This window comes from Hyaena hyaena, unplaced genomic scaffold (assembly GCF_003009895.1).
Source record: "Hyaena hyaena isolate Hyena2069 unplaced genomic scaffold, ASM300989v1 scaffold_756, whole genome shotgun sequence".
Lineage (NCBI taxonomy): Eukaryota > Metazoa > Chordata > Mammalia > Carnivora > Hyaenidae > Hyaena > Hyaena hyaena.
Genome location: NW_024081384.1, coordinates 778,320 through 797,912, shown reverse-complemented (window position 1 = coordinate 797,912; position 19,593 = coordinate 778,320). Strand labels below are relative to the sequence as shown.

Here is a 19,593-nt window from a genome sequence, read left to right as displayed (position 1 = left end):
AAACCACTAAATAGCAATGCTTACACTTTTATTTTTGCATAATGATTTACTTAGAACAATTAAAAAGAACTTAACTAACCTGAAACCAGACAAGCTATCTATAAACAATTGTAAATAACAAACTCACCTATGTAGCAAAATAGTGAGATTTACAGGTAGAGGTGAAAAGTCTATCAACCCTAGTGATAGCTGGTCATCCAGAACAGAATTTTAGTTCACTTTTAAACTTATCTAAAAAAAAGAATTTCAACATAAATTTAAATACTAATCTAAACAGCTACAGCCTAGTGGCACCTGGGTGGCTCAGTCAGTTAAACACCTGACTTTTGAGTTCTACTCAAGTCATGATCTCACATTTTGTAAGATCAAGCCCCACATTGGGCTCTGCATTGACTGCCTAGAGCCTGCTTGGTATTCTCTCTCTCCTTCTCCCACTTTCCCATACCCTGCTTACACATGCTCTAACCCTATTTCAAAATAAATAAATAAGTTTAAAAAATAACTAAATAAAAATAATTAATTAAAAGTTACAATCTTTAGATATAGGATACAACCTTACTTGTATATTAAGTGTAAACAACACAATAGTTGGCCTAGAAGTGGTCATCAATTAAAGTATTCAAGGTTAACAATATATTTACCAAATTTCCAACACTAAAGACCAACTACTAACTTCATACTGGATTAATTCATTAATTAATAGAAGCAATACCATTCATTTGAGTAACATGAATTATTTCTCCTTGCATAAGCTTATATCAGAATGGACAATTAGTGATAGTTAGCAAAATAAATTTAACCCAATAATTCATTATTTATTAAATTAATTGTTAACCCAACACAGGTATGCATTTAAGGAAAGATTTTAAGAAGTAAAAAAAACTCACCAAGCACAAACCTCACCTGATTACAAAAAAACATTATCTCTACATTTCTAATATTAAAGGCACTGCCTGCCCAAGGACAACTATTAAATGGCTATGGTATCCTGACTGTACAAAGGCAACATAATCATTTGTTCTGAAAAAAAAGGACTTGTATGAATGACCATATAAGGGTTTTACTTACTCTTACTTTTAATCAATGAAAACGACTTTCCTGTGAAAAGGCAAGAATTACATAATAAGACAAGAAGACCCTATGGAGCTTTAATTAATCAGTCCAAAATTGAACAAAAAATTTAACCAAATTGAAAGATAAAGAAACTGTAAATGGACTAAAAATTTTGTTTGATATGACCTCAGATAACAAAATAACCTCCAAGTAATTAAAATCTATACCAATCAGTCAAAATATTTCATCATTTATTGATCCAAAACATTGATCAACAGAACAAATTACCCTAGAGATAATAGCATTATCCTATTCATAAGGTCTATGATCTCAGTTTTGGGTCAGGACATCCTAATGGTGCAACCACTATTAATGGCTGGTTTGTTAAACAATTAAATTCTACGTGATCTGAGTAATCCAGGTCAGTTTCTATCTGTTCTACATTTCTCCTAGTAGGAAAGGACAAGAGAAATAAGGACTACATTACGAAATGCTTTCACGCTAATAGATGAGATACTATCAATCTAATTAATTTATACCTATCCCTACCATAGAATAAGATGGCAAAGTCCAGTAACTGTGTAAAACTTAAACATGGGGTGTCTGGGTGGCTCAGTCAGTTGAGCACCCAACTCTTCATTTTGGCTCAGGTTATGATCTCACTGTTGGTGAAATTGAGCCCTGCATCAGAATGCTCTGATAGCATGGAGCCTGTTTGGGACTCTATCTCTCCTTGTCTCTCTCTCTGCCTCTCCCCCATTCATGTTTGCCTGCTCTCTATCAAAATAAATAAACATTTAAAATTTTTTAATGAACATTTATTGCCAGAGATTTAATTCCTCTTCCTAAAGCACGTTGTTTATAATTAATATTCTGTCATTAATTATACCTATGCTCCTTCCTGAAACATTCCTTACACTAATCAAATGAAAAGTATTAGCCTATACACGACTTCATGAAGAACCAAACACCACTGGCCCCCATGACCTACTACAGATGCTCTCAAGCTATTCATTGAAGAATCCTTACAATCACTAACACCACCAATATCCATATTTATATTTGTTGCACCAATTCTAGCTTTACCTTTGGCCCTAAGAATATAAGGGACTCTTAAATATAGAGAACAAACTGGGTGGTGTTGGAGGGGAGGTGGGGGGAGTGATGGGTTAAATAGGTGATAGACATTAAGGAGGGCACTGTCGTGATGACCACTGGATGTTGCATGGAAGTGTTAAATCACTATTTTGTACAAGGGAAACTAATATTACACTGTATGTTAACTAACTGGAATTTAAATAAAAACTTTAAAAATACACATGTATGTGTAGCTACAGAACTAAATATTTAAAATATTTAATTTTACTATATGTAAACTGTGTGTGAAAAACTATAAATTACAAAAACATTTATAAAATGAAAGAAGTACTTCATTGCATTGTAAGGGTTTTTACTTTAAGTTTCACAGTAATTGTGTACTTCCTCAAACTCACCTTTCAACCAGCATCCTTCCCCAGGGAGCACCTCTCATTGGTCTTTTACTTAACAGCTGTAAGGCTTGGGAAAGTCACTTAGCCTCTTTTTACCTGTTTTCTCCTCTGTAAATGGATCTGTGCGTTATCATGATGATATGAGATGGTGCCTGGAAAGTGAGTTGTAGCAGACAAGCACGTGAATAGGCATTGAATCCTTATGTTCTCAGACTGAGATGGTTATGGATTCTAGGCCTCGGGATACAAAATGGCGCATGTAGCAAATATTTTAAATGTTTTGAGATCTAGACATGAAACAGATAAAATTTGAGATGGAGAAAATGAGACAGCAAAGGTGAAGGGCAGAAGCAGAGCCAGTAAGGGATAAGAAGAAAGAAAAAATGGAGAATTTTATTAATAGCCTTTCACATCTAATTTATTTAAAATCACCACTGCAAACAAACACAGAAGATAAAGAACTAAATTCTCTCAAGACATAATTACACTCATCTTTATTGATGAGAACAGTAACAGAAGGATGCCTTGCAGGATCGATACCTCTGAGAGTGGCTAACATGGGGAGAGAACAGATGAAGAGAGCCTTCAATATTTGCTCCAAATAAATCTATTTTTAATCATTTAAATCCTAGTAAGTTAGATTGCATTTTATATTATTTCTTTAATAAAAGAGTGAATTTAAAAGTATCCTCTCATTCTCTTTTCATCATTTAAAGAAATGCCTATAATATGATCGACACTCAAAGTGTTAACATAGAGGACTCTGCGCCAGGAAGTATTGTGAAGGTTGATACCAAACATTTTTCTTAAATACAAAGAAGTAAGGTTCAAGTAGGCCCTTAAATCATGAGCATAACTGTAATACGCCAAAGACCAACTAGGTAACTCGTCTAACTTCTGCTGGGATTGGTACTAATATTTCAGGACAAAAAAAAATATTATAACCCCCTAATAAAGAATAAAAGGCTTGAAACACTTTCTCTTATACTTTCACTAGTATTTAACTAGACTAACTTGAATCTAGTTTTCAAAAGGATAAATTATTGCATAATGCCCTCAATGCCCAACTTTTCCTCAGGGAAAGTTGGATGCTAAGGATCCCCCAAGAGTATGATAGGGAAAACTCTCCAAATATTGGCTCTACTTAAAACACAGAGATAGAGATAGAAAGCCTTTAAGCTCAGAGGCTACTCTTTACAGAGCATACTTGGCACAGAAAGGAGGACACAATCCCTCCAATATTGCTCATGACAGAAAATTACCTGGACTTCATTTCGCCTAAGGCAGATGCTGGAGTAAGCACTCTCAGTAAAGCAGCAAAGAAACTGGTTTCAGAGGTGATCTGTGTAGTGTAAGTATATCCCAGATAATTGATGTTTGAATTCACGCTTTTAATGTCTTCCCCCTATGTAAAGACTAAATTCTTTTTTTTTCCCCCTAAAGCATTTTTTCCCCACTCCTATAGAGCTTAGAGTTCTGAGTGTGTTATTTGGTTCATGTCTTATGGGAAAGATTATGGGTTTTCTCTGTGAACGAATCCCTGAGACTCCAAATTCCTAATAGCATTTCAAACACTAACAACAGCACCACCTTTCTACAATCTTAAATGCTGCAGATGCCCAGGTTGGGGAAGACTGGTTCTAAAAAACCTTGAAACTTATCCTGATATATTTTAATCCCTTTTGGATTTTACTTGTTTTTACTTTTGATCAAACTGCTTATGGATAAATGCTTTAGTCAAAAACTACGAGGGCAAAGTGCCTAAATTTAAAAACAAACAATGAATAGATTTGGGGGCACCTGAGTGGCTCAGTCAGTCAAGCGTCTGACTTCAGCTCAAGATCAGGATCTCACGGTTAATGGGTTCGAACACCATGTCTGGCTCTGTGGTGACAGCTCAGAGCCTGGAGCCTGCTTCGGATTCTGTATCACACTCTCTCTCTGCCCCTCTCCTGCTCACACTCTGTTTCTCAAAAATAAATGAACATTTTTAAAAAAGAAAATAAACTGAATAGATTTTAATGTGAACCTCTGTATCTTATCCCTATCATTATTAGCCATTCACATTATTTATTTGTGGCTCTGTTACTTCTTCATAGACCAAAATGTCTAACTTCAGAAATATTAATTACCTCAAAAACATTTTTAAAAAGGTGTCTTATTTATTTTCTTAGTGTTATCAAACTCAAGGTTTCTACAGAAGCCATTTCTAGTAGGAAAGTTATATTGAAAGTTTTAGAATCAGACAGACTCAGCTTATATTCTGGTTTCATAACTTTATATTTTACAACTTAGAAAATAGATTATTTGTATATTCATGTAATTGTGAGGTTTATGTTAAGTATTTTTACCAAAAATTAAATTCATAAAATGAAATAATTAGAATTTAGTAGTGAGATGACAGTCACAAAGACATCATATCCACATGCTGATCTTTGTTTAAAAAAAAATAATAATAAAGCCTTGGGACACCTGGGTGGATCAGTCAGTTGAGCTTCTGACTTTTGATTTCAGCTCAGGTCATGGTCCCAGGTTCCTGGGATTGAGCCCCACTTGGGGCTCCCCACTGAGCATGGAGCCTCCTTGGTAATCTCTCTCTCTCTCTCTCTCTCTCTCTCTCTCTCCCCCCCCCTCCATCCCCTCTTGCACTTGCTCTCTCTCTCCCCCTCCATCCCCTCTTGCACTTGCTCTCTCTCTCTCTCCCCCCAAACCTCCACCCCCTCTTCCACTTGTTCTCTCTCTCTCTTTCTCTCTCCCCCCAAACTTCCACCCCCTCTTCCACTTGCTTTTTTGAGGATAAAAGCTTAGAAGGAGAAAGAGCAAAACCCAATAGGAGAAATGTTCCAAAAGAAAGAGAAGTATGCAGTTCAAAGAATAATAAAGGCAAATAGTCCTTACAAATGGGGGGAAATGCTTAATCTCATAATAAGAAATTAAGACTACATTCACTTGCCACTTCCCATCATCATGTGACAATAACATTGCATTCGACAGGCTATGAAAAAAACAGGTAATTCGTACATTGCTGGCAGAACTGCAAAATGCTTTAGGCTGTATGGAAGAAATACCAAAACACATGAACAAATAACAAAACAGATAAATGCCTTTAAGATGCTTAACATAGACTTGATATATAATAAAAACTAATTAGTCACATTTATAATCTGAATTTTATAGCCTTAAAAAAGGTTGCTAGAAAAATAGGGAAATGAAGAGAAACTAAAGAAGAAAGAATGGAAAAAGAGAAGGAAGGAAAGAAGAAAGGACTTGGCCTCTTGGTTTATAGAAAATAGTAAATATATGTATTTCTACGGAGACCAATTTAAACAATAGGAGTCAATAGTTTACATATAAATGAACTTAGAATTTATATTTTCTCCCCCAAAGTCAGTCAGGAGTAAAAGTAGCTTTCATATATCCTTCATTTAGGCCAGTCTTGAAAAAGAAATCTCTGTTACCAATGAGAACCAAGGACCAATCAAGGCATGTTAATGTTGCTCAGGCCAAGGAATACATGAATTTGTGGAAGTATTCTTTCATGAGTAGATTTCAAAGGCAGGGAAATACTGGATACTAGAAATGCATAATCAGCATCTGGGGTCTCTTTTGGAACATAAATATCTATTCTAAAGTAATTTAATGAACACTTTTTCCAAAAATTTGTGAAAGAATTAGATTCAGTTCAATTTTCGACATGAGAAGTATTTATCTGCTCTCTAGCATCTGAGCATTAATTACATTTTTCTTTCCATTCTAGAAGTTCTTAGTTCATCCTTTCTTTTGGGTCACTTTAGAATACAATGTACTAAATGGAGGAAGCAAACCAGTCTGTGGTGTCTGAGTTCATTTTTAGTGGACTTTGTAATTCAAGAGAGCTCCAGACTTTCCTCTCACTGCCATTTTCCATGCTTTACCTGATGACTGTTGTGGGCAACCTCCTCGTCGTGTTCTTGTTCATTACTGACCCTCATCTCCATTCCCCAATGTACTTCCTCTTAGCCAATCTCTCATTTGTGGACTTCTGCCTTTCCTCAGTAACTACCCCTAAACTGATCACAGACTTCCTAAAGGATAACAAAACCATCTCCTTTGGTGGCTGCATGAGCCAGGTCCTCTGTGTGCATTTTTTTGGAGGGAGTGAGATGGTGTTGCTCGTGACAATGGCCTATGACCGCTATGTGGCCATATGCAAGCCACTCCATTACTCCAGCATCATGGACAGAAAGAAGTGCATCTGGCTAGTTATGATATCATGGATCATTGGTTTTGTGCATGCCATGAGCCAACTAGCTATGATTTCAGATCTGCCCTTCTGTGGACACAGAACAGTGGACAGTTTTTTCTGTGATATCCCTTTGGTGATCAAATTGGCCTGCATGGATACACATACTCTAGGAATATTGATAAATGCTGACAGCGGGGTCTTAGCAACAACTTGCTTCATTCTCTTACTGATCTCATACACCTACATCCTAGTAACTGTCCGCCTTCAGTCCAAGAATGGGGCATCAAAGGCACTCTCTACCTGTACTTCCCACATCACAGTGGTGCTGCTATTCTTTGGACCCTGCATCTTCATCTATCTGTGGCCACTTAGCATCACTTGGGTGGACAAGTTTCTTGCTGTGTTTTACACAGTAATCACACCTCTCCTGAATCCAGCCATTTATACATTGAGAAATAAAGAGATTAGGAATGCTATAAAGAGACTGATAAGTCAGCATATGGATTCAAAGGATAACTTTTAGTTTTTTCTTGTAATTAGAAAATACATTGTGTACATCTAAAATCAGCCACATTTTGACCTATAAACTGAACTAGAAACATGACCTGTTCATCATCCTACAGCTTTAAGTATTCCCAGATGTATGGTTTGTGTTTATTCCATTATGAAAATATGTTCAAAACACCAACAATCTCTAGAAACACTGCTTATTTTCTTATGTGAATAAATTAATTTTATGATTATAATTTTACTGTATGTTAAAGAAATAAGAAAAGATTGCTGGGAGATGGGAAAGAGAAAAATGTGTTCCTTCAAAGGAAAAAAAAATTACAGTAAAGAGAAGAAAGCCAAAAAGAAACCATCAATGGATACAACATTTTATCCAAATAATTTTATTCAAAAATCTAAAAATTTTCTAGAAATTAAAAAGAGAAATAATTCAAATGGGGGGACAGTGGGCAAAAGTTAGAACAGGTCTTTTTTTCTGAAAAGAAATACCACTGGACACTAGACACTCAAACTCATTAGTAATCAAGAAAATGTAACTTTAGATCATAATGACATACATGTTTAAAAAATTCTGTCAGTTCCAGTTATTGTTGAGAATATGTATTGCTGTGTATTAATGGAAATTTTATATCCTGCTGGTGGGTGAAAACTGACTTAACCATCCTGAAAAACAATTTTGTGTTGCCTTGTAAAACCAAACACATGGATACACTGAAAGTCAGTAGCTGGCTGCTAACTGTTCTCCAGTGTCTATATGCCTATTCTTCCCATTACTAACAGAACTCCCTCTAGATTCAGCTGGACACATGACCACCAGCTACAGCTTAGATTTCCTAGTCTCTGCAGACAGGTGTGGCTATGTGACTGACTTCTGGCAGCAGAACGTGAGAAACAATTTGTGCATCTTCAACCATCTCTTTAAAGACATCAACTCCATTTTCTCTTTCCCCTTTCCTGGTGGCTGGGACACAGAACAACTGGAGCAGATACTTCAGAGTCAGTAATGAAAGCTACAAGTTGAGAGGAGCAGAGCTAATGCTCCATCCAGGAAAGAGATGGACTCCAGAAGGAGCCGAGACAACTAAGATAGTATTGGTATGTTCTAGCTACCAACGTACCTTTGTTCCTTTAGTTATGAAGAAAGCATGTAAAGGAACAAAGGTACGTTGGTGTTATATATTGCAAAATTAAAGAAAAAATAAAGAAAAGGCTTTCTTTTTGGCCTTCAAACACCACCAACAACAGCAACAACAAAATCCTACATACCACACAACCTTTCTTTCTACAATTTTCGGATAGGCCATGCTCTTCTGGGCAATATACCTAACCAATTTCTACTTTTGAGGGAACCCCTCAACAGAAAACCCCCCAAAGTGTATAATATAGCATACATAAATAGTAAAACATACAGAAGGAAAACATGTGTAGTTTGGTGTTAGTGTTAGTAGGGTTGGACTGGGCAAAAACAGTTATGTCAACATTTTACAATCTTGTTAAATGAAATTGCCATTGTAATAGGGCATATATTATAGCCCTGGATGATGTAGGCCATTTGCTGAATAAAAGTATATTGATTTCTAGTTTATTCTCATGAACAGAAAATGAAAGACATGACTTCTTGTGTCCTATCTGTATAACGATACCTAAAAAGTTAGTAATGACATATCAATCTCTATACCATTAAAATAAAGTGATGATGACATAGCTGGACAAAAATATACAAATAATTATAGTTATAATTTTTAATTTCCTAAAATGGTTTTTGAAAAGAGAAGTGTAAACTATATCAAGAGATGTTTACAGAAAATTATGTTTCCCCAAACCAGATAATCATGGAAGCATTACTTAGATCTGCCTACAGACATTCATAGGGACATATGATGGCTTCTTGAAATACTTTTAAGATGTGGTTATCTCAGCTTTACTTAGTGATAGAAGTCTTTATTTTAGGAGCCACCATTTATTCATAAGTGAGTTGAGGGCTGTATATAACGTTTTCTCACTCCTCCATATTGGAAGAATAAAACAACACTGAATCAGGATTGAGTTCTTGCTAGACAATATAATTAATATTCTGACAGAAGACAAAATGAGATCCTATAGTCCATCTAGTTCCTAAGCATATGCATTTCATTTAACTCATTAGCAAGTCAACACAATTCACCTCTAAGTAACCCATATTTCAACAAGAATCACAATGGAAATTAAGAAAATATTTTAACTGAATACTAATAAAAATACAATACATACTTAAGCACATATGAAATGCAGCTATAGCCGCATTTTCAAGGACTTTTCTATATGCACGTATTTTTAAAAGAGAAATGAGACATACAAGTGATCCAAGTGTCCATCTCAAGATAATTCACCTAAGGAAACTAGAAGAGGAAAAATAAGACCAAAAATTAATTAAATTAAACAAATGTCACATCCAACACTCAACAAAAGCTAAGCTGGTCATTTCAAAAGACCAACACAATTGACAATACATTAGCAAGACTGATCAAGAAGAAAAAAAAAGGCACAAATAACCAATACCAGAAATATAGATGCCACAATCCTTAAAAATATTATAAGATGATATTATGTCCAATCTTACACCAGTCAATTTAAAATTTTACATGTTATAGGAAAATTCCTATAAAAAACTACCTACTAAAGCAAAAATATCTCGATGTCCCTATATTTATTATACAAATTGAAACTTTAATTAAAGCATTTTCTGACCCAATTATGATTCTCTCTCAGCTCAAAACCCACCCTTTTGTACTCTCTTTTCTGACATAGGTACTCTGCAAACCACATTCCTGTATTTCCATCTGTCTACATTTTATGTTCTGATGACAGAACATGTTAGGAGGAGGTTGCAAAGGTAGAGAAAGAGGAAGGGATTCTGTCCTCGTTGCTTCTTATTGGCTCCCCCTCTGCTTGCTGTGCCTCTGTGAGCATCACCACAGATACTGCAGTGATATTTACTATGGGAGCAGGTGAATCCAGAGTGCGGTCTCTCCAACAGTTTGAGAACCAGCCTCATTGTACTTTGAGATAACACTAGCATGCTGCTACTGTCTCTTCAGAAAATCTGGGTCCCAGGCTTATCCTGCCTCTCTTCTGAGTTCAGAGACAGGCAGTAGCCAAAATACACTCCCTCCAAAAAGTGGTTTTTAGCTGCAAAGTACTCAATTCTAAAGAACTACATTTCAGTAATTCCAATTTCTTATCTCTGTTCCCTCACCCTTAGGAGTAGTAGCTGCTTCTTTAGCATTGTTACCTCCATGAAAATAGAGAGCTATCTTTATATACTTTCAGATACCTAGTTAACAACTTCATGCCTGGTTAGTTTTCATATTAAACTCTGTTCAAATAATGTGGGCATCCTCTTTGATGGCTGATCCCTGACTTATACAGGTTTTCACCGAGAAAAGGGCAGGCCTAAAGTAGGCTTCGTTGGTGAAGGCTTAAACCATTCGAGAAAGAAAAAAGAAATTTAAAATAAATAAAAAATAAATACAAATTCAAAAAATATTTTTATATAAAATTCTCCTGAGAAGAGATAAAGAAGAAACACCTTTTTTTGGCTGATGTAACAAAGTTGGACAATCAAAAATATTATCTACTATCAAAATTTACTAATAAGTCAAAGGATACAGAACACCAAGGTCAAGAATAGAGACTCCTGGGACCACTCAGAAGAATCCCCAAGTTTGTTCAGGCTATTGTAGGTTGCACGGGAAGAAGGCAGAACAATAAAGACTCAGCCCTAATGATGCATGTATAGTCTCCTTACAGAAAAGGTGCTTATTTTGGTCTTAAAACATCTTCAGCTTTTACTCTGATAAATGGGTAGCTAACTGACATTTTTCAGCTGAATCTATCCAGCTGAATTCCAATAATTCCAAAAATCTAGGCTAATTTACCATTAGCAACCTAGATACGTCAAGTGTAGCCTATGTGTGATACATATGTGAAGGATAGATATGTGAAGACTTCCCATTATCTTTCTCATAATAAATACTACTAATCCAATTAGCATGCTTGCAAGGACATTGACCAGGCCACTTCTATCGTTCCTTCTATATTTTTTTTTCCTCCAAGATGTCCACAAATATGAAAGAATGGGTTTCAGAATGGATGCTAACACTTTATCCAAATTCATTTATGAAGCCAACATAAATTTGACATGAAAATCAGATAAAGACATAAAAAAGGAAAAACATAGATCATTCATGCTTATGAACATACACACAGAAATCCAAAACTATAGCAAAGAAAGTAGAACAATTTATAATAAGAATAAAATATTATGCCATGTTAATTTAATACCAGAAATGCAAGGCTGACTTAACTATTGGAAATCAATCACCAGTTAAAAAGGGGAGGTGGGGGAGAAAAATCTTACACATCTCTAAGTAGATATAGAAAGAACACTCAGGGCGCCTGGGTGGCTTAGTCGGTTAAGCGTCCGACTTTCGCTTAGGTCATGATCTCGCGGTTCGTGGGTTCGAGCCCCGCGTCGGGCTCTGTGCTGACTGCCAGCTCAGAGCCTGGAGCCTGTTTCAGTCTGTGTCTCCCTCTCTCTCTGACCCTCCCCTGCTCACGCTGTCTCTCTCTCTCCTAGAAATAAATAAAAAATATTTTAAAAATAAAATAAAATAAAAGTTACATATCCTTTCTATAGACTCCTGAGTCTAGGACTGTTGACCTACTTATAATGGCATTTAATATACAATTTTGGCTGTTTCATTTGTTTTCCTAGAGAGATGGCAAGCTTGAAGAGAATAATTACTGGAGAGTAAAGGCAGATTTAACAGTGTCTTAGAAGCATATAGGTATTGAGGTGCCTGGGCGGTTCAGTCGGTTAAGCATCCGATTCTCTCTCTCTCTCTTTCTCTCTCTCTCTCTCTCAAGTAAATAAACATTTAAAATTTAGAAGTAAATAGGTATTAGCAAAGAAAAAGGAGATTCTTTTGAAATAAAATCAGAAGTATCAGAACAATGAAACATCAAACAAAGGTTTCAAACATTGTAAAATCTGCTATATAATAGGAAGAGACTATCTAACACTGCACTTAGCCACAGGAGTGCACCACTCATGTCTCCCTTCAAGATAGAATTGGCTTCAGGGGATGTACTTAGCTGATAGTTTCCAGTTGTTACAAGTTCAGATTCCAAAGCACCATTCACAGAGGCCACGGTCTCCCCGGGGTTCTCCCAGCCAATGATGGACAACAGTGGGCACCACGGCCAGGACATTCCTGCCCAGTGTGGAATTCTTCTAATGGACAATCTTTGCTCTGGAGCCCCATCGACCTGGTCTTTCTCAGAGCTGCACTGCAGTCTGAGGCTACCCCATCCAATCTCCCTCCTTTCCTCCCCCTTTTCACAAGAGCCACATGGCATTTTGTTAGGAAGGCTTTCCTTACCCACTACTGCTCTTATTCTCTTTAACAGACATTTCTTCCAAGAACTATCATATAATTCTGTTATGGTTCCTGGTTCACAGAGTACCAGAACTGACGCTAACGCTTGGTTTTGAACACCAAAGTATTTGTGATCAAACTACTAAGAGGAATACCAGAAATAAGGGTTACCACCAAAGATTGTCCAGTCAAGCAGCAAACAAGTTTGCCTCAGACACCAAATTACCTACCCAGCCCACATTATAATACTATGGTGATAGAATGTATGGTAAATAAGGTAAATTATTGTATTTATTGTATTGGGAAACTCAATACTATAAAATTAGGAGCAAAAGGTAAAATGGTAAGCTATGTTGTTGTTTTTATTTACTAATAATACAGGAACCAAAACACCCATGCTTTTGAACAACTGGCCACAAAATGAATCATGTTTCCTTCTGACTTTTGTCAAGTCAGTATGGATAATAAATCATGCCATTGCATGTTCACATTGCCTTACCTTTCCTCATAATTTATGTTGCTGAGATGAGGAGGAGAACAGTAGTCAATAGAGACTGTATCCTTAATTCATTAATACCGAATCTATTACCTTTCTACTCCATAATCAGGAAACAATAAACATTTATGGATTCTTCCTCGTCTACACAACTCACACTTCATAAACCAAACTGCATTCTTATCATTCTCAGATTCATTGTGTTCCCCTTATTTCATTATTCATTACTTTCTTTATTCTATGTATAGGGACTTGGCCAGTATATTTGCCATGAAAAGCTTTGCCATTTTAGCTAAAAAGGATGGACGTTCTGGAACTAAACCCTCCAAAAAATAGATTCCCCCTTATTTAATAGCTTCGGTTTCCTTTCAACAGAAAATCATTTCTTCACAAAAGGGATCCCATATTAAAGCTGTACAAGTGGAAATCCAAACAATCCTGCAGTGAAGCCCTAGGTAGAATGTTCTGTTTGCTTAAGTGGTTTGTGAAGACTGAACAACATCATTTAAGTATATTTAACCCATGAACATACTGCTTTTTTTTCCCAAAAACAAAAATTCCTTTGCCTCTAGACTTCCATGTAGAATGATTTTAGGTTATTAAAACTCCAAGTGACATTTTTTAGTTTATATTCACTGTATCCTTGATACTTTGATATTTTTCAAATACAAATTTACTATTTCTCAGAATCCTAAGTGCAATTAGCAATTAAGAGTGTGTAGTGATATTTAGTCTTTTACATAATATTGACGCCAAACAGATAAAATCAGTGATTCATGATTCTGTTAACTTTCAACAATTCTATAATCTATAAAACATCTGTGATGTACGACATCTCTAATCTCAAATTTGAAAAAATACTGGCATAATCACACAATTACTACTCATAACTCCAGACTGTTAAATTTCTCTCTCACTCTGTTCTGTAGCTCATGTAACTTAACCCTTGGAGAATAACCCAATGTTCATAAAAGGCCTAATTTCTATAGACAACCAATAATGGAATAGATATTAGTCATTAATGCCCAGCCCTGTAATTGGTTTCATTCCTAGTGGTAAGAACTATTTTTAACTATGTGTCTTAACTAATAACAACAAATCTAAAAGAGGGTTAACCTCTCTGTGTTTCTCAATCCCTTGAAGCTGGAGAGTTAAACCAGAGCCCGTGAAGGTAGGTCAAAATTCAGTCTTTAATTCTCCAGTATCTGGCTCCACAGTTATCATCCCTTCCTTGGCTCCTCATAATTTATTGCTCTTTCAGTCACCCTTTTCCTTTGTTAACTCACTTAACTTGAATGATTTTCACTCATGCTGTTTTATATCCTTCTCATCTTATTCCCAGAGTTAAAATTGTACGATGAATGGACATATTCTTCAAAGCTCTAGTATCTTTTTTAAAAATAGTGTGTGAAGTATATTGTCTTCCATCTTCTTTTTCTCTGAATATTAGGATCTTAAAGTAAAAAGCAGTATCTACATCTTCAGGATTCTATCCCTACTGAAATAACATGAAAAGGGCATGCTAGCTTTCTTTCTGCCAGATTTATTCAACCAGTTACCAGTCTGAAATGCTAGGTCTGTTTCCTGAAAACCATCAAAATTATCATAATAGATAGCACTTGCTTAGCATTTACTAATGTTTTCTTATTTTAATTCATTTAGTCCTCAAAACAATTGCAGGAGCTACAACGCTTAGGCTCTGCCTATAACAAGGAAGAAACTGATACATCAGGCAGTCTGGGAACTAACATAGAACACACAGCTGGTAAATGGGGGATCTGGGGATGCAGTTTGGCCCTGTGTTTGTGCTGTTAAACACGGCAGTGTACTGTGTACTGGAAATGGGTCCTAAATATTTCCATCCTCTCAATTTATTTTGATACATTTATTTTCAAATTTAAAAAATAATAAACATTACCCCTAGGTATATAACAAATCAAATTGGAGATAAAGAAACAAGCACAGGGGCATCTCGGTGGCTCAATCAGTTAAGTGTCTGACTTTGGCTTAGGTCATGATCTCATGGTTCATGGGTTCGAACCCCACATAGAGCTCTGTGCTGACCGCTCAGAGCCTGGAACCTGCTTCAGATTCTATGTCTCCTTCTCTCTCTCTGCCTCACTCCTCCGCTCATGCTTTGTCTGTCTCTCTCTCTCTTCCAAAAATAAACATTAAAAAAAAAAGAAACAAGCACAAAATTATTTAAAATTCTACCACCTGTAGAAATTTGGGGTGAATCCTAAACATTTACTCATGCAAAATGTCATCCCTGCCCCAAAATTAAGAGGGCTATCTCCATAAATGTTTCCTTGACTTACTGATATCTTTTCACTCCACTTAACGTAGATTTAATATTCATTAAAAAATTTTGTTTTACTGTTCATTTGTTTTTGAGAGAGAGAGAGAGCATGAGCCAGGGAGGGGCAGAGAAAGAGAGAGGGAGACACAGAATCTGAAGCAGGCTCCAGACTCTGAGCTGTCAGCACAGAGCTTGATGCAGGTTGTGAACTTATGAACAATGAGATCATGACCGAGCTGAAGTTGGACGCTTAACTGACTGAGCCACCCAGGCCCCCCAGATTTAATGTTCATTTTTAAAAACTGTGTCGTATGAATGTATCCATTTATTTAATCATTCTGTTATTCTTAAACACTATGTTTCCAATGAGTTTATATTATTCAAAATGCTCATAAGTAAAATAACATTACAAATACATTGTGTTCATTTGTCTATTTCCTTTCAAAATAATTCCAACAGGATTACTGAGGTTTGTTTTTTGTGGGTTTTTTTTTTTTTACTTTTATGACTCAGTTGACTTCTGGAATAATTGTACCACTTCACATTTCCCATCAGCTGAGAATGAGAAGCACTGCTTCCTCAAACCCATAGCAGCAACAGGTTTATCCATTCTATTGTCAAATAAATACATAACTGGAAACTTCTTTCAGAACTTGGAGTAAATATAAAAAGACCTCTTCAAATTTGAAGTTTTAAAATTAATTCATGCCTATTTTATTAAAAAAGTTTATAATTTTACTTGTATATTTAATCCTTCTAATCATCCAGAACTTACTTTGTTATAAAATGTACAAAAAGATACTTTCCCTGCCCCCTCCTACTTGTACTCTCTCTCTCAAAAAATAAACACTAAAAACTGTTAAATGTATAACAAGATACTTATATGTTTACAATATTAAGTTCATGTTTAACAACTATTGAATATTCTGAATTTATCTGTTTTTATTTTAATTCCAGTGTAGTTAACACACAGTGTTATATTAGATTGAAGAGCTCTTCATTAACTATATAATTGTGATGCCTTTATTATCATATACCAAATTCCCTATTTGTATCACATTCTTAACTGTGTTTTATTTATCTCTTCAACTTTAGTCAAATTAATCACCATTTAATCAATATAGTTTTAGGACATATTCTAATATCTTTTATAGAAAGCATTCCCATTTTATCCCCAATTCCCATTTCATTTCCTTTGGAAAATTTCCTGCATTTTAAAACAGACATTTGGATCACTTTGTAATGTTCCAAAAGATTTCCACTGGACTTCAAATGAGCACTGCACTTACTGCACAAATTGGTCAATGAGGATTGATATTTTTATAAATTGTTGTCTTTTTTTCTCTCCATTTACATGGTTTCATTTCATTTATCATCAAGGTTTCAAATATTTCAGAAAAAAATTTCAGTAGAATGCGTACACTACACATTTTGTTCACTTATAATTGGAGTTTCTCTTAATGTTATTTTTGACACTATATTTATTAAAATGATCTTATTAGGAGCGCCTGGCTGGCTCAGTTGGTTAAGCATCCAGCTTCAGCTCAGGTCATGATCTTGCAGTTTGTGAATTAGAGCCCTGAGCTGGGCTCTGTGCTAACAGCTCAGAGCCTGGAGCCTCCTTCACATTCTGTGTCTCCCTCTCTTTCTGCTCCTCCTCCACTCATGCTCTGGCTCTCTCTCTCTCAGAAATAAATATTAAAATTTTTTTTAAAAATAAAATGATCTTATTAAATTTAATATTTCTTAATATTTGTCTTAAGTTTTTGAGGTCGACAATTGTGTGATTTGTTAATTTATTTTGCTACTGTCCCAAAGTAGCATTACTTGATTTAACCTTCTTGTCTATATCATATGATTGAAACAGTGCTGTAGACTTCCTTCTTTATGTTACTTATTTGATATTTCACCTATAACAAGATTTTGACTGTTGGTTTACAAATTCTATTAAAACAATCATGTTAAAAATATTTCTTGACATTTCCTATTTTACTAAGAGATTTTATCAAGAATCAATTTTGAGGGGCAGTTAAGTGACTGACTTCAGCTCAGGTCATGACCTCATGGTTTGTGAGTTCAAACCCCATATCAGACTCTGTGCTGACAGCTCAGAGGCTCAATCCTGCTTCAGATTCTGTGTCTCCCTCTCTGTCTTTCCCCTGCTCACACTCTCTCTCTCTCAAAAATAATAAACATTAAAATAAAATTTTTAAAAAAGAATCAATTTTGAAACTTATCCAGTGACTGTTTAGTACATTCATTCCCTAAAATTTTCATGGAAACATCTTCTGAAACCAATTGTTACTCATCCTTTCTCAGGATATTATGTTATATGCTATGGGATTTCAAGAATTTTCTTTACCAGAAACCTATCAGAGGCTTTAAGTGGGAAAGTCATATGATCATACTTGACTTTTGATAGACATATCTGAAATCAGAATATAGGATCAACTGGACTTGGGGAAGAATGGAGCAGAGAGATCTTTTCAACTACCAAGATGATAAAATACATAGACTAAAAGCAGGAAAAAGGACAATAGAATGAAGAGGAGAGAAATTAAGAAATATTTAACAATAAAAATTATACAACTAGAGGTGAAAAGGGGAATACAAACAAGAATACCACACAAGATGTCTGTTTTGGGCATCTGGGAAAATGGCAATGACATTTATTAAAACAATGGTGTAGAAGATGAGCTCAGTTTTAACATGTTAACTTGAAGATAGAAGTCAGACTTCCATTTATATGTACTGTATACAGTTATGAATATATTACTCTGAAGTGCAGTGATAAACCTACAGGTAGAGAAGTGAACATGTAGGTACTAAAAAGCAGAAGGAGGAGAGCATTCATGCCTTTGGTTAAGTGAATCTTCATGCAATTTGGGTACCAGGTCCTTTCTAAGTTTTTACTATTACTTTTAGCATATGAGCCTTAGAATTTCATGGTTACTTCACTTTCAGGAATAACATTAGCATCAAATGCAGGAAAAATGGACCAAGAAAATATGTCTGCACATGAAGATTTGTCCTATTATTTGGGAAAGAGAACCCTCCACAGATGACACTGATTTTCCACAAAATTAACCTCTGGGCTACACAACCCATCCTACACCAATCCCTGGTCAAGGAAAATGTAATTATAGTAACTGGTTGAGAAAAATCATATAACAAACTTTCAAGATGGGATAAGGCTGTGCCCTCTTAATTTGAACGATTTCAGCTCATTACCTGAACAAATGGAAATTCTATTGAAAAGAAATGGGAAGGGCAATGGCTTTAAAGAAGACAAGAAACCAAGGTCAGAAAGAGTTACAGAAACAAGGGTATGATAAACAGTATCAAATCCTGCAGTAAGATCAAGGGAAATAATGATTGAAAGGAAATTATTATGTGAGATACCCAGAATCCAAAGTTTCTTCCTAACAAGCAAGAGATCTGTGGTCACCAATTTCACCTTATGAATGAAAATAAGTGTGGACCAGCTTGCCAATGAAGAGTTGGAGAGGAAAAAAAAAAAATAGAAAAGAACACAAGATATAAAGATTTGACTTTTTCAAAAGAGAGTTCACTATGCTAATAACAGCCATAATGCTAATGCTCTCTTAGTTATAGGTCAAGGAAAATTTAAAGAGGAAGAAAATTAACTGATGGATCTTTGGTAAGACCCAAGATATAACTGAAGGGCTGTCCTTGAAGATCATGGTGACATGGTTTAGATCAGGAATTCTGGTATCCTGCAAGTATAGATACAAATTCTGGCTCTGACAATTGATCATTTTGGGACTCAGTTTCTATACTCATAAAGTGGATCTAATAAAACAGTGATTATATTATGGAGTTTTATAGTTACAATGATATAATGTACTGAGTATAGTCCCATACATGGAGGAATCACTTAATATGTATCATCTATTAACATTATCTTCACTTAATAAACATTTCCTTACTTACTAACAGGTATTCTCTCAGACCCAATAGTTTGTTTGGTATAGAGGTCTATGCAGGCACCAAGACAATAATGTGTCTTGAACAAGGCCATTATGGATAATTTCAATTTGGACACCTGATGTGGATAATAAATTGTACAAAAAAGACCC

The 19,593-nt window shown here is 35.5% G+C and overlaps 1 protein-coding gene across 1 annotated transcript; it reads left to right on the top strand.

The window, feature by feature from the left end:
• Nucleotides 1–6,352: 6,352 nt before the first annotated feature.
• LOC120221072 (olfactory receptor 4K3-like) lies at nucleotides 6,353–7,291 on the top strand. Its single transcript, XM_039218330.1, has one exon. It carries the CDS (start codon nucleotides 6,353–6,355, stop codon nucleotides 7,289–7,291), a length of 939 nt encoding a protein of 312 aa, XP_039074261.1.
• The last annotated feature ends 12,302 nt before the right edge of the window (nucleotides 7,292–19,593 follow it).

Excerpts from the sequence above, each read along its gene's own strand:
- LOC120221072 (XM_039218330.1), top strand. The coding sequence starts at position 6,353 with ATGGAGGAAGCAAACCAGTCTGTGGTGTCTGAGTTCATTTTTAGTGGA.